Below are 15,193 nucleotides of genomic sequence, written 5' to 3'. Positions count from 1 at the left end.
AAACCAGTGGGACACAGGGTAACTGAGGAGGTGCATTTCGTGAAGGTAGAATGTTTATCTGCCAAAGAGACTCTCTTCCCTCCCATGCACCTTCCTGTTGTTCCGAGAGCTAATCTGGGCAAGTTGGTGTTTTCCCCCCTCTACCGTGTCACGGCAGAGCTGTTACAAAAAGGAAGTGTGTCATCGCTGTGGTTTTAGCTCTCCACTTAAATGACATATAATTTCAGTTACAGATCGGCTTAAAAAATACCAGCACTGCCTAAACTGACTCGCTCTGTGTGAATGGTCGCTTGCATCCCAACAGCAAATGCACACACAAAGAAATGTTATTGTTGAAGGACTAAATACCTGAAACACCAATCTTCTTTTGACTACATCTTGGCAAGGTAAGTGCACATTTTCTTTCTCTAACTGTAAGTTCCCCTTGGAAGTTTCTAAGATGTACAAAACTGCATGCAGAAGTATTTCTAAAGAAGTTCAGGTGACTCAGAAACACCCTGTACAAATATCTCCAACTGAATTCGGAGGCTCATGTATTTTTAGTACTGTTAAATCAGTACTAAAATCACAATCAGACTCCAAAGAATGAACAGTGACAGTCGGTCCTTGGCTCTGTTGTTACTGCAGATTTCAGGGAGCTCTCACAGATGACCCTGTCCATACCTAGGCACAAAGGGATGAACCAAAAAAGAAAAAGCAGCTCTTTAATGCAGTTCCTTTGCTCTCATGATTGTAAGTGAAGCCTTTAACATCAGTTTATTATTTTTAAGAAAAGCACATTTGGTCTGAACACCACAATTAACACTGGACTTGTTGTACCCTCGAGGGAGCAGGCAGAGCTGCAGCTCTCAGGCAGTAACATCCAAGTTGGAGTAGATCTGTACTGGCAAATGGAGCTCAGTTCTGCAGGCCACACAGAAGCTTGGTGTGAAAAGTTGTTCTGTTCCCAAAGAAAGGCGTTGCTGGCTTTGCTTTCTTCCTTTAAAATTACAGTACAAGGCAGTGTCAAAGGAACCTTCACTATATGAAGGTAAAAGTCCTACCTGAGCTGCAGCTGATTTCTAAACCAGTTTCTAGTTCCAACTTAGCAATAAGGATTCATCTCAGAATTAGTCTAATTGCATGTCACAGGAAAGCTGCAAAGTTACGTCTATCTTTTGCTGCTCCTTTGTCCCATAAGGAGAGGCACCCATCGCTGTTCCCTGCTCACACACCAGACATGTCACCTCTCGTGCTCCTGGAGGACATCAGCAGGACAGGGGTTTGCAAGATAGGCAAGTTCACCCTCTGATTTTGGGGAGTGAATGGGGCAAGCTCTCTGGCAGGCATGGCAGCTTCTGACTATCATAGAAGTGAGTGTTGTCTGGAATATCTCTGAATGACCTAACCCCACAAACATACATGTTACCTGGAAAGCAGTACCTCCAAAAGCAAATGCATTTGTAAGAACAGCACTGTTCCTTCTGGTCATTCTCTGCATTGTTCATATTTGAACCAAACAGTCTGTGACTTTCAAAGCAAATGTTTTCTTCTGTTAATAGAGACAGGGGAAAGCCACTGGATGGGATAAGCCTTAAACTCTGACAGTGTCTCACACATGCAGACTGGATGAGGCAGCAGCAGTGAAGTGCTTCACTCCTACTCTGATCTGTCACTGTCATTTTGAGGTTATCAAACTTGGTATCAAAGCTGAGGTTATCAACTTAGTATCAGGCTGACCTAAAGCTCAGTTTCCTGCCCTTCAGACAAGCTCAACCGGTACAGATTTGATCACTGCACAAATGTGAGACAGAACATGCTACTGGTAATACCATTTGCATCAATCTCAGGCGTTTCACAGAAAATGTCACAATCTGCAGCACGGCTGTGAGAAAAAGGAGAAGAGCGTTTGTGATAAAATAGCCTTTTGTACAATAACGCAGAAAAATGAGAGACCAAAGATTTCTGTGAAACACTCCTGACACCTGTGCTAAGAACAAAGAAAGCAGTTACAAGAACATTTCAGACTGAGGTTTTTCACTTGACCATCTTTACATGCATGGCTACCTTTCCCACACCCAGGTGGGTGCAGACAGCAGCAGCCATCTGTAACCTGCACATGGGTTTCTCATTTGGCTGTGTAAAAGCAGAAGTGATGGACCTCAATCTGTAGTATGGCCAGCTTTAAAGAGGAGGAACTACTAAAGAGGGGGAACTACAGAGTCTGCCTCTACATCACAGAGCAGGCAGTGGGGAACACTTCCCCTTGCGCTTGGGTCCATGTTCTTTTTCAATCCTCATATATTCTCTATAAACCTCAAACTGTCAGAAGCTCTTGACAACCAGTTCTTTCAGAGTACCAAGTACCTGCCCTCAACCCCCTGCATCCACTACAAATGTGGTTGTTACACGTTTTTCTAACTAAAAGGCTGCTGCCTGCTATTCCCCGAGGAGCCCAACTCAAACCTCTGAGAACCAGCCCTTGCTAAACAAATCCCATCATTTGTACTTTTGCAGGTGACTAAACAGGAAGATGAAGACCAGACACAGCAAATCACACTTTGCCTTCCCTGTCCTGATAATCTTTGCTTTGTGTCTGCAAACAAGTGCAAACCACACCAATTATCCAAGGGTTATAAATGAAACCTGGAATCCTACCAGCCAAAATGTAAGTGGAAGCCAGAACATAACCGAAGCCAATAAAGATTCTCCTCTGAGCATCAACTTCAGCAGCAAAACAACTACTCTGGAAATGCAGACAGGGACCGTGCAATCCTTATCCTCCACAATGGCCCAAAATCTCACATCCTCCCCTGCCAGCACTGCAGTGGCAACTTCTGCCACTGGAGGACCCAGGAATTCCAGCAAACCCAAGAGTACAGGGACAAATGAAACCTGTGAAGACAGCAAGTCTCTCATAATGATCTGCTTCATTGTAATAGCTGTGCTCGTGCTCATCTGCACCTTCTTATTCCTGTCCACAGTTGTGATAGCCAACAAAATGTCTTATCTCAAGAAAGCTCAGCAGGGAAAACGCAGGCCCAGGAGCAACGGCGACATCCTGGCGACCAACAGCTTGTGGCCAATGGCTGCAGGGACATGGCAGAGGATGAAGGAGACAACTGGAGCTGACTTGGTAATGCAGGACTTGATACCAGGGAGAGACACCGCAATCCCAAGGGAAACTGAAGGTGAAACTACCAAGAAATTCTCTAAAGAAGCAGACAAGAAGCAGGGAAGCAAAGAGCCACTGAAGTCACACAAACCCATTTTTACCAATTTTGTGGTTGAGATTTAATTCATACTCAAGGAAAAAAAACAAAATTGTCTCTTGCCTTTTTGACATCATTAATATAAGGTAGAAACTTAACTTTTAAGTAACATGAATTTTAACACAAGAAAGCTGAATTCAGATCTTAGGGTTTTCCATCTACCATAGTGGGAATGCTGCAGCAACTTGGAGATCTAGAAGGGAATAAGACTGTGTTAAATAGCTTTCTATAAACCAGAGTCAAGACCAGCTTTACTCCTGTGACCAGAACTCATGGTGATAGGGGCTGAAGGGAATCAAACAAAAAAGAACAGAAGCCTGCCCATTCTCAAAGGTCACTGGGAAAAGAAAGGGAAGGCCTGGTAGTGTGATGAATGCAGCGCACTATGAGGTGTACGTGGTAAAACCAAGCTGCTTTTTCCAGAAAGCTGTAATTCAGTCACTACTGATGCAATAACTGCACCAGGAACTAGTCCCTCTCCAAATGCCCTTTCAGGTTTTTCCATCAAGAACTTCTGAAACCAGCTTAATTGCTTTCGAACCAGATGGAGACATGAATCATATTTATTGTGTTGAGTTTGTGTGAGAAGACAGGGCATTTGTATTATATATGTTAGAATATGATAATGATTTCAATTTGTTATCTGCAATAAACCAGCAACATCCATTTTTAAATAACTCACGTGATACTGTTTCTCTAAGTCAAAATACTCCAAATACGCATCAGACAAAGCAGTTTGGAATATTATATTCCTCTACCACTTGCTGAAGGTCACTAACGGTCTCTCTCCCCTGACGAGTGGCTGTGGCATGCCTTGCACCACAGACACACACTCCAGTCTGTCCCAATACAACCGATTACAACACACCAAAAGTGTCTTCAAACCCACCACAACTTCTTGTTTCTTAACTCTCAGAGACTCCACTTCCTCACATCTGGGGAGGGCTGAGTCTGCTCCCACTACAGCAGGGCTCTGTTGATTTAAGGAAAGATGAGAGGCTTTCCACAGGCTGCCCCCTGGATCAAAGGAGACCTGTTGTACCTTGGTTACATGTGCTAACAGCACACGATGGTGAAGCACCAAGCATCCTGTGCAGCTGTACCAAGCATCTTTGACACAAGAGGTGGTTGGATGATTCAGGACAAAACACTGAGTCCCCAGTTCCTACTCCATGACATCACCTCTAAAAGTGGCTGAAAGGGCAAGTAAAAAGCAACGGAGAAGCCAGAGGACAGGGGATTATGTCAGTTTTAAACATGATGGGAAAGGCCAGGAAAAGAATGAGATCAAACTGTGACAGATCAGTGATGACAACTAGTACTTAAAGGAGATGAACCGAGGAATATCTCACACTGGTGACAGAAGCAAAGCTGAAGGGCAGTGCAGGGGGATGCTGCATTGCAGTCACCTTCTCCTTCCCCAGAATGACCACAAGCACAGGGGGCAACAGCAGAGGCTGTGCATGTACTAAAAAAAGCATCTGAGATAGCAAATGTGAGAATCTAACTTGGTGTAAAACTGCTCAAAGCCAGGCCAGTATGGAACTGAAAGGGAAGGGTCTGTAAGAGTGAGACACTGCATGCAGTAAGATGCTCGTAGGCAGCAGATTACAGGGATAAATCAGCAGGGTCATGAGAAAAGCAGACAAAAAAAGCAAGAATCACAATCACATCAGTGGAAGGAAGGAAAAAGAGGAAGGAGAAAGAACTTTCAGCAGGGTGGGAGCTGTGGCAAAAGATCGGTGGAGACAGTGAGGGTTGACAAGAATGGGGATGAGATAAAGAAATCAGGAAGAAAGAAACTGAGTTACAGGGTGAGCATGGGATCAGGATTTGCTGCAGGAGAGGCAGAAAAAGAGAACTGGTGCAGTCAGAAAGGTGGTACAAGAAAAGCAGGAGGAGATGGGAGAAGCTGCAGAAGGATCTGGCAGCAGCTACTTGGAACTGGCAGAAATACACTTGCAGAATGCTATGAGGACGTATTAGATGTGGGTTTCTTTTTGCCAAGGAGCCTTTCCAGGCAAAAATGATTCAGGAGACAAAAGGAAATAGTCTGGGTCACACACAGAGGTATGGACAAAGGCAGGCATGGGAAAGCAGCTGCTGTTAGTGATGGCAGCAGGCTCCAACACTGTCCCCACAGAACAATAACCTGGCGAGCAGGGGCAGGAGAGGAGTGAATCTGCAGTTATCTCCTTTCACTGCAACTGCACAAATGAAGATGTGCAAACCAGCACCCTGTGATCAGAGCTCGCCATGACTCACTGCAACCAGCCCGAGGTTGTTTCTCCACTGATAATCACAGCAGAACACCAAACCCAGCACTAAAATTAAATCAGTGAGATCCAAATTCACCCAGATCTGCATAACTTTTGACTCACACAGCAATACCTGTAACTGTTTTCAACAAAGGCAATGCGTCTATGTGAGTTTGTACATAACACACCCCAACTAAAGCCACAAACATGTAAATATTTGAGTTTGATAAAAACAACAGGGCTGAAAAGTCCGCTGTGAAACATGCAAGCTCCGAGACCAGGCTCTTGGTACCTCTCCCACTCTTGGTACTTCCTGCAGCAAGCATCGCTGAACTTCCTCTTTAGCTGCAGAAACCTACAGAACATGAAACAAGCCATTTTAAGCTGCTCGACTTGCAGCACAGTCCGTGTTCCTCAGGTTTCCAACAGAAAAGTGAGCCCATGCCTGCCCGACACAAGCTAAACGTGCAGGTAAGAATCAGCTTCAACAGGGAAAGCCTTAGTATTTGTCTGGTTTGGTTTGAAACAGAACTGGGCTGTCTGTGTCTGACCGCAGGGTGTGTTCAAGCTCTTGGGCAGTGTCTGTCTTAAAGGTATTCGGGTTTGGGACGCACGTTGTTTGATGCTGTTACTATGAACTATCATGAACTCCTATGATGTGACTTTATACTGGAAAGAGGGGAGCAGAATGAAAATTAAATGGAATCACTTTTACCTGTTCTAACCCTCCATGCGCTCCAGAAGCATTAACGCCCTGCTCGTGTTTTCACTGTTGCAGCTGAAATTTCACTCTGCATATTTGTAAACCCACAAAGATTTATGCATATTCATTTCCCAGAAACAGCCTCCCATGACTACCACTTGAGTAACTAATAAATGAGCTCAAACTGCACGGCAGTACCTTCACATAGAAACCCTCTATATAGTAGCTGCATTTTATCATTGACACAGAGACATTGAGAGACCTGAACTCTAAACAGTACAGGAAAGAGAAACCTGTGTCATGCCAACCACCTCACACGATCTTTGTTGTTAAAGAAACGCTCCCTCCCACATAAAGGGAGTTATTTCTAAAACCAGTTTCACATTAGAACATGGGTCCATTTCAGCATCGCTATTTGCAAACGTGCAAAAACTATTACACTGTACCCAAAACTGCTGAGGAGAGGCAAGAGCAGGAAATAGAAGTTTAAGAGAACTGTGAAGAGCTTTTACTTCAGTTTTGGCTTATATCCATCACAAGAAGACAGCCTTTACTCCTGACAACCCTGTTTGTCAGTGCTGCTGCAAGTGTTCCAGGTCCATAATCATTTACATGACTGATAAATGTTAGTTTGAAACAGTGGCTGGACTTCACTGCTGATGCCTTTTCCTGATGAGGTGAATAAAGGTTACAGTAACCAAGGCATTCTCTTCAAAAAAGGCACTTAATTACAGTGATCAATAATGCTGGAAATCTGCTTGTTTGTGAAGTCAGTGACAAGCCTGCTGCTGATGCAAATGGAACATGGGGTCTGACAGTGTTTTCACTATGACAGTATTAACAGAAGATTGTCTGGTGTCAGTGGATGGTAACACACTGATGCAATTCTCATGTTAATATGTTCTATTTCATCCCAGCTATAGAAGAGGACACAATCAAAGAGGCTGCAGGAAAACAGGCAGCAACCCGGTACTCCCGGTTCTCCTCTCTGGGGAAATCTGGAAATCCCTTTCTACAGCAACACCTCAAAACGTTTCCATGAATACAAGAAATGCATCCACCAGCATGGGGAGTCCAATGGAGGGCAAAGCTCCTCTGTACCCATTGCAAGCAACCAGAGCCAGTTTCCCCAAGGCTGGAGGAGCCCTGGCTGAAGCACCGGGTGTGACACCACCAGCTCAGTTCCCCGGAGCCCCCGCAGAAGACAGTGATGGAAGCTGGGTAGCAGCACTGATAATTGGCATCATTTTGATTAGTATGATAATGGCTATTGTTATAATCCTCCTGTGGAAATGCCGCAGGAGGCCAGGCCTAGCTTATTCGCACTGGGCTGGCCGCTCTCCCTTTGCGGATGGAGACACACCAGAGGTCCCCATGGACTCTGACCAGGCCACCAAACGTTCCTCTGCTTTATTTACGTTGCCTTGGAAATTCAAACAAGACCCGAACCTGCAGCAGGAGCTCACTGCCTCAGAGCAGCCACCCGACTGCACTACCTGCAGTGAGAATGGTGAACTGCCGCCACCGGCCGAGGACCACGCTGCAGCCGCTAGTCCAGCTTCCGACATAGAGGCACCTCCAACTCCCATCCCAGAAGCCACAGGCTGTGCAGGAGACTCCAGTCTCCACCCAGAACCTTCACATGACTCCCCAGACCTGCCCCCTCCACCAGACTGGCTCACGGAACCATAAGCATCATGGATCAGATCCCAGCAAGTACTGGGAATTTCATGCAGAACCACAGGAACCATTGCCCCCGTCACCTGAGTTACTTATTCAAGAGATTCACAACCACTGCCCCAGCCACAGCACCTTTTGCACAGTGCTCAAATTCATACTTCACGTTTGTCTTGAATGAGGTACTCTTCAACCAGCTGAAGAAAGGAGAAGTTGACGCCCACAGGAACAGGAGCCCCCAGCACAGGCATTTCCCCAGCGTTTCTTAACTTCAGCTTTCACAGAAGGCAACAACCTCCTCCTGACTGAAACAAACCATTTCAGAACACAATATGGGTTGTGCCCACTGGTTATCTGGGACCAGCAATTCCAGATGGTGGAGACCACAGCAACGGAGCATGCACACCTCTGTGTGCCAGTACACACATGTATGTAACATACACGGACATGGAACTTCCAAGAAAGAGTACAGCTTTAGAAGTACTTGGGGCTTCTAAAAATGGTTTGTTCTACTGGGCTGTGTAAGTGAATGCAGTGAATGTAAGTGAATTCTAATAAAGCTTTCTAATTCAAAGATGTTTTGGTCACATAAAGTACAACTGAGTATTTGCTTAGACATAAAGCTTTGAATTCAAAACCAAAGCCCATTTTCCATGTGTGACTGGGTAACGATGGCTTACAGCTATCATAAGTAAACCCTCTGAACAGCTGTTCTTTGCTAAAATCAATGAGATTACCTTTAGACCAAATATCACCAATAAGCTTTTGGATGCACCATCAACAATCCCATCACATTATGGTTGGGTAAAGCAGAGAATAGCGCGAGAAAACAGTTAACACAGTGGTCACCAACATGCTGAAATGGCTCCAACCACCTGAAGAACAAGCTCAAAAGGCTGCCTTATACCTCAATACTTCTGATCTTTATGGGTAAAACAGAGACATTTTGCAGAGCACTCAGTAAATGATTAGCAGAAATAGTTGTGCACATTCATTAATTTCTTCCTCTGGAGCAGTGTTTGCACTCAATATTCCTAATAGAGCTTTACAACTAATTTAGCTTGCGTGGATGCCAGACTCCTTCTAACTCAAGGTGTTTAAGTGTGTGACGTGCTCCTTCCTGGGCCCTGAGCACAAGCAAAGCTCACTGTCCCCTCTAAACTCATGGACTTTGGCACAGTGACTTTCTGGTGGGGGGCAGGAGGGTGGTCTCAGAGGTAAATTCATTACATTCCGTATTTTGTTAACCAGCACTGAATGTTCTGGTTTATGGAAAGAAGCTGCTAGGTGCTGAGGGCAGCTTTCCATGCCTGCCCTGCACAGTGGCAAAGAGTTTGTAGTTTTGAGTTTGCCTGGGGAGGGAACGTACTTGTGGATGTTGCACAGAGCACACGTTTGTACATATTATACCAATAAAGATTAAAACGTTTAAATTACTGCTTAATAATCAGCCTCACAAAGCAGATCCAGGCTGCTGTGCACACCATTGACATAGGATAAGATTCTTCTTACCATTTATATAAGCTGTGGGATTGCACATACCTAAAGAACAGCATCCCAATGACACAAGGATTTCAGGATTGTTGCATCGTGTTAGAATTAGCAGCATTATAAACTGTACCCACTCTTCCCACATTGTTTTGAGAGATTGAGATAACGAATTCCTCCAGAAATCTGCACAACCCCACAGGCTGGGGTGTTCCCTACCTGACAGAGCAGTGACAGACTGAGCTGAGGAGCACAGCATGGAGTGACTTAAAATTAGGGAAGGATATTCTGGCACAGCAGCATAAAAAAAGCTTCAAGCAGGAAGCCTAAATTACCACTAACCCTTGTTACAGGAGGAGGGGTTAATGGAAGGGAAAGAAAGATCACAACGTGACTTTTTAAATAGGAAGGGTTAAATGGAATCAGAGCTGGAGCAGAAGCAGCCGAAAGGAACTGCACTCGGTGCTGTTTCTGCAGGGATCTCGCATGTGCTGTGAGGCATTAACACAGCGTAAAACACAGAGATGGAGAAGTTAACTAACTGGAATTACAAACCCCATCCGTGCTGCTGAACATGCTCCCTTTGCACTGAAGAGAGTCAGCGCCAGCGCTGCAGTCCCCGTGTCGAGCAGATCAGGTGGTTGCAGAGCCCGGCCAGCAGCAATACGATGCAGCTGAAGAGGCACAACCCAGGCAGCAACTGGAGCTACTCTCCAGAACAAGGCGACCTCTAAGCTCCCATCTTTCCCAGGAACGATGTGCTGATATTGCAGAAGGATCCCGGTAAGTTGGGGCTTTTTTTGCCTTTAATCACAAAACCCTGCTCCCGAACCCGAGATGGAATAAGAACGAAATTCTCAGTTGATGATAGATGCTTGCACCAGAAATTTGCTGCAGCGTCAGAGATTTCTTACTAACATTAATTCAGCTTCCAAACATGTGTTACCAGCTTTGAGAATGTCATTACCACCATAATAAGGGAAAATAACAACGTACATGTGAGCATTAGCATGGAATTGGGGTTTCAGACTGAATTCCGAACAATTTAAGATGTATTTTTAACCAATTCTACTTAAGCAAACAGGATGCATGTATGGGGGGGATGCTACATTACTGCAGAGATTTGTAAAGCAGATCCAGTTGACAGCCATTTTTTCATCCTGTATAAAAGAACACATTATTCCAAACATAATATAGGCTTGAAATCACTAAAAACAAGAAGCAGACATTGTATAACGTTTGGAAGAGACTTGCATTTTCGGAAGAAAGCCCTCATTTGAGCTTGAGGGGGAAAGGGAGATGAAAAAACAAGTCTCATTCTGCCAGACAACATGACAGTCTATGAAGGGATGCTTTGTAAAGTCTCTCTTGAACAATTCTAAAAAGGACCATGCCACAAAGGGGTTTTTGATGTTTTTACTTCATTTCTCCTGCAAGTGGCCATTGCAGAGACAGCCCTTAACCACAAATAAAATACATCTACATGGATTTAAAGGGTGTCATTTTGGTATATTTGTTTTCAGGCAACAATGGAATACCAGATACTGAGTACATCTACCTGTCTGCTGGTCCTTCTGTTTTTCACACCCACTGTTTGGGGTATCTGTCCTTCTAACTGTACATGCTCAGGAAACGACAGGAATGTGGACTGTTCAGGCAGAAACTTAACTGTGCTGCCACAGGGACTTCAGGACAACATCACCTATTTAAATCTGTCCTTTAACCAGTTTGTAGATCTCGACCATCAGCTAACGAGATTCACCAATTTGAGGACCCTTGATATTTCAAATAATTGGCTCAAGAACATTCCTGCTCACCTGCCCAAGTCCTTATGGGAATTATATGCCATAAACAACAACATTAAAGTTCTTCAGAAACTTGATACAGCTTACCAGTGGAATCTCAGAGTGCTCGATGTTTCCAGGAATATGGTGGAAAGAGCTGTTCTGATCAACAACACCCTGAGCAGTCTCAAGTTTCTCAATCTCAGTAGCAACAAACTGTGGACGGTTCCAACCAATATGCCCTACAACATAGAGACCGTGGATCTATCCAACAACTTCTTGTCCCAGATACTTCCGGGAACACTGGTGAGACTACAGCACCTCACCAGCCTCTACCTGCACAACAACAAGTTCACGTACATTCCTGACAAAGCCTTTGACCAGCTCTTTCAGCTCCAAGTGGTAACACTTTATAACAACCCGTGGTCCTGCAGCGACAAACAAAACATCCCTTATTTGCTCAGATGGGTGCAAGGAACCGCGGCCAGCGTGGTCGGGGCTCCCTGTGCCAATCACTCTGTGCCCTGGGTGGATGCCCCACCGACATCAGCAGCTCCCAGAGGGTCAGACTCCGGCTCCATGATCCAAGGGATGAAGGCAGCAGACAGAGCTGCTTCTCCAGGGGCAAGCCAGATGCCAAAAATGCACAAACAGTTTAAAGCTGAGGAAGTCACCACCTTGGCGACCTCAAGCCCAACCATAGTGTTCACGAGCACAGATCGACCACTGCTCCTCTACCCAGAAGAGCTGACAACGAGGCAGGTCAGTTCTCAAGAAGCAGCAGCCACACACACTATCTACATCGGAGATTCAACTGAGGAGAACTCCAGCCTGACGCCTCCCATGGGATCCTCCACGACTCCTCTGACGTTAAGCATCACCAGCGGAATGCCAACAAACTACTCCAAAATGCCTCAAAGCACAACTGCTACCTTAAGGAAGGAGGAAGCCACTACAAACGTTTTGAATACTCACGTGCCCTCCCAAGCAAGTACCTGTGAGATGTGTCTGCTCTGTGTCGTGATGCTTAGTGCAGTGGCAGTGTTTATTGACTAAGAGCCTGTATCTTGTGAGAATCACTGAGTTTGTTCCTGTGATACATAGCTGGAGTTCAGACTTCCAGTTGAAATGATGAATCAAAATACAAGAAATTCAAGGTTCTGACTCTGATCTAGAGAAAATAACAGTTCTTAACTGAAGAAGTGCACATTAATGTCTTGATACTAAGCTGCTACTTATTTTAATATGTCTTAATTGAGTGCAACTAACTCATGTTTGGTTTTAAAGATGTGCTTATTTTGTAATTACATTTTTCATTTTACTTGCACAGAATAAACCATCCGAATTTTAAGTACTGATTTAATGTATGATTTTGTCATTACACAACTGGAAAAAAAAAGAAGGCCTGTATCATATCTGCATTGTCTTGCTTGACCTGCCAGTGAGCAACTCCTGTAATATAGCATCACAGATTCTCTGTAAGTTATGACGACATGCAAAAGGAAGGGAAAAAATAAAGGCACTAAACCTACTGTTCCACTAACCAGAAGCTATTCCTGAGAAAACCTGCTAGCATGTGTATCTATGTTTGCTTCATATGTATTAGCATATTTTAACTGTGAAGAACAACAGTTCTGAATTTAGGAATTAAATATGACAATGCCATGATGTCTGCTAAGAGGGTGTAAACTGAGAGGCAACATGGTCTAACTAAGCATGGGAAAAGTGATAGGGGCTGATACCTCTTTTTGCTCTGTCTTGACTTGGAGGCTGCAGGCAAGTTATTTCTCACTCTCCGTATTTAAAGAGAAAAGATAAAAGTAGAGGAAAACACAAGATGTTCAATGCCATGACACTCCAACAAGCAGGAGTTACCTACACAACTTAATGAACTGGAACTCCTTAACTTTATCTGAAGGTCTGAAACATTAATGTATTATGCTTAGAAGAACATCGCAAATCAAACTACTACTTTCTGATCGGTAAAATGAAATCTCAGCCAATTTCTAATACAAGTTATGTAACAAATCAATGAAGTGATTAGTTGTCACTGAAACAACCCTGGAATCTTTGAACAAGAACTGAACTCAGTCCATGGCCTTGAACATGCCAACCCCCTGCTTTCCAAGGGGGAGCATGAAAGCTATTCTCCCTGGCTCCTGCACCACCAGCGAGTAGAAATAGTTGCACGCATGGTCCTGTCCTCTCTAGGAAAATAATATAACTTACGTGGCAAAGGTACCCGATATGCTACAGATGAAGTTTTGCAAACAGCATGAACTGAAAACTGAAGAACAAGTTCATTGAAAAAGTATTATCCACCTAAAATCACAAATCTTTATACAACGTTTTCCATTCATTTCAGGCCATTTAATTTCCAGTTATTGTAGCATGAAGGTGCTGCAAAACCCAGGAAACCTCACTACCAACACTGGAGTCCTCTACCTTTCCTGCTGGGTGTCAATGAGGGCTGTAGACCATTTACAACCACTGGTATCAGAGAAATCACAACTTTCCAATTGTGAACAGTATTTCTATAACCAGAAATGTGTTTTAATTTCTAACAGTAAATGTTACACAATGAATTTGTACAGTTATTTCATTGGCATTTCAGTAAAAATAAAGTTACGTTTGTATTGAACTGATTTTGTGACAGTCCTTCTTTCCAAACAAGTGTGGCAGCAGCCCTGAACAGGTACTGGTTTATTATACAAACCCACTTCAGGAAGGCATTTGGCTCAATCTTCATTTCTTATGGGGGGAAATTGTGGTTAAATCAAATCATATTATTTGGATGCTGATCACAAATATCGTTTATTAGTAAGCTGATGAGTTAACAGTAACAGGTCTGCCCTTCCCCTTCCCACCATCTAGAACTTGCAAACACTTAAGGCATGTCTCCATCCCACAGAAAACGGAAGCTCTTTCTCCATCTCAGAAATGACTCTCAATGTTTAATAGAGCAGAAAACTTATAAAACCCCAAAGACATTTCATATACATTTTAACTGTACAAGAACTAGTTATCCAAGTCAAAGCTTAGACAACCTACACCACAAGCAGCTTGTGCATGATACCTTCAATGGCCAGCACAAGTGGCTACCGGCAGTGCAAGAGAGCTGCCCACTTGCACAAGTTCCATGTATTTTCCCTGGGATCAGCATTAAAAACCATCACTGCCGGGCACCCTCTTTGGACAATGTATTTGCCAACTACTGACTGGCTACAAACAGCATCAACCTACTTACTGTGTTGAGAACTAGGTATTTCCTAGAATTATCCCATCCATATGGCTTCATCCCACACAGCTTTGCTTGGAAGGTAGGACAGACATCACAAAATGAGGTGCTGTGACTCAACTGCCTCGAGCTGAGGAAATGACATCAAATACTCCACGTGTCTTTGCTGAACAATGCAATACAGGACAGCAAATTCTACTGCATGCAAAAATCCTGCATGGAATTGGCTTTAAAAGCTCTATGAATGTTTCACCCATAATGAGATGATTTAGGGAACACTATGAAAAAACACTGTTTTCCAGAAGGTGCTTGGGGCAAACTGAGTCCCCAGAATGGATGACTTCAAAGTCTTGAGCATCCTGCTCAAATCCTGGAAGTGCAAATGGGGCTGTGGGGTTTTCCAAAGGCACAGGATTTCCACACACTCAGGACTGGGAAGCTAGGATACAAAACAACTGCGGATGGGTTTCAAAGCAAGATGGCATCCCAAGTCCCAGGGCCATGCCCTCCACCCAAACCTTGCCTGGGTCGGTGCAAGCAGGAGGGCTCTTACTGAGACTGTTTTCAACAAAGCAGACTGCGATTTGGGTTTCCTTGTATTTTTCTGGAATACAAATGAGGTGATATCGGCACAGGGAGTGGGCTGGGAATCGTGGGAGTCGTGCACTTGTTGCTTGGCAACAGTGCAGTCAAAATGAAAGGAAACTGATGGACACAGATGTGAATCCGGTGCCACCGGGTTTTAAACACGCTGGTCAGCGACTCCGTGTTAAATACCAAACCATCTATTCCCA

The 15,193-nt window shown here is 44.3% G+C and overlaps 4 protein-coding genes across 10 annotated transcripts in view; 3 read left to right on the top strand and 1 right to left on the bottom strand.

Annotated features, from left to right (window-relative positions):
- The window catches only part of NF1 (neurofibromin 1), a 70,259-nt gene that overhangs the window by 15,264 nt on the left and 39,802 nt on the right, over positions 1-15,193 (bottom strand). The gene's annotated exons all lie outside the window — the stretch shown is intronic.
- EVI2A (ecotropic viral integration site 2A) lies at positions 139-3,928 on the top strand. Of its 2 annotated transcripts, XM_062615718.1 has the most exons (3): positions 139-386; positions 628-732; positions 2,497-3,928. In XM_062615718.1, exon 3 carries the CDS (start codon positions 2,513-2,515, stop codon positions 3,275-3,277), a length of 765 nt encoding a protein of 254 aa, XP_062471702.1. In that variant the 5' UTR covers positions 139-386; positions 628-732; positions 2,497-2,512; the 3' UTR covers positions 3,278-3,928. The 2 variants fall into 2 exon arrangements, with proteins under 2 accessions (XP_062471702.1, XP_062471701.1); XM_062615717.1 differs by lacking the exon at positions 628-732 and having other exon boundaries at positions 142-386.
- EVI2B (ecotropic viral integration site 2B) lies at positions 5,154-8,463 on the top strand. The gene is given in 4 exon segments (XM_062615595.1): positions 5,154-5,230; positions 7,130-7,900; positions 7,902-7,993; positions 7,996-8,463. Coding segments are annotated over 4 exon segments (1,011 nt in total). The 3' UTR covers positions 8,067-8,463.
- On the top strand, positions 9,426-13,802 carry OMG (oligodendrocyte myelin glycoprotein). Its single transcript, XM_062615689.1, has 2 exons — positions 9,426-10,160; positions 10,901-13,802. Exon 2 carries the CDS (start codon positions 10,907-10,909, stop codon positions 12,215-12,217), a length of 1,311 nt encoding a protein of 436 aa, XP_062471673.1. The 5' UTR covers positions 9,426-10,160; positions 10,901-10,906; the 3' UTR covers positions 12,218-13,802.

This window comes from Pezoporus occidentalis, unplaced genomic scaffold (assembly GCF_034315485.1).
Source record: "Pezoporus occidentalis ecotype Australia unplaced genomic scaffold, CSIRO_AGI_Poc_V1 ctg183, whole genome shotgun sequence".
Classification (NCBI taxonomy): Eukaryota; Metazoa; Chordata; class Aves; order Psittaciformes; family Psittacidae; genus Pezoporus; species Pezoporus occidentalis.
This window is presented reverse-complemented; position numbering and strand designations above follow the sequence as displayed.

Coding starts and splice junctions, on each gene's coding strand:
- OMG (XM_062615689.1), top strand. CDS start 10,907: ATGGAATACCAGATACTGAGTACATCTACCTGTCTGCTGGTCCTTCTG.
- EVI2A (XM_062615718.1), top strand. CDS start 2,513: ATGAAGACCAGACACAGCAAATCACACTTTGCCTTCCCTGTCCTGATA.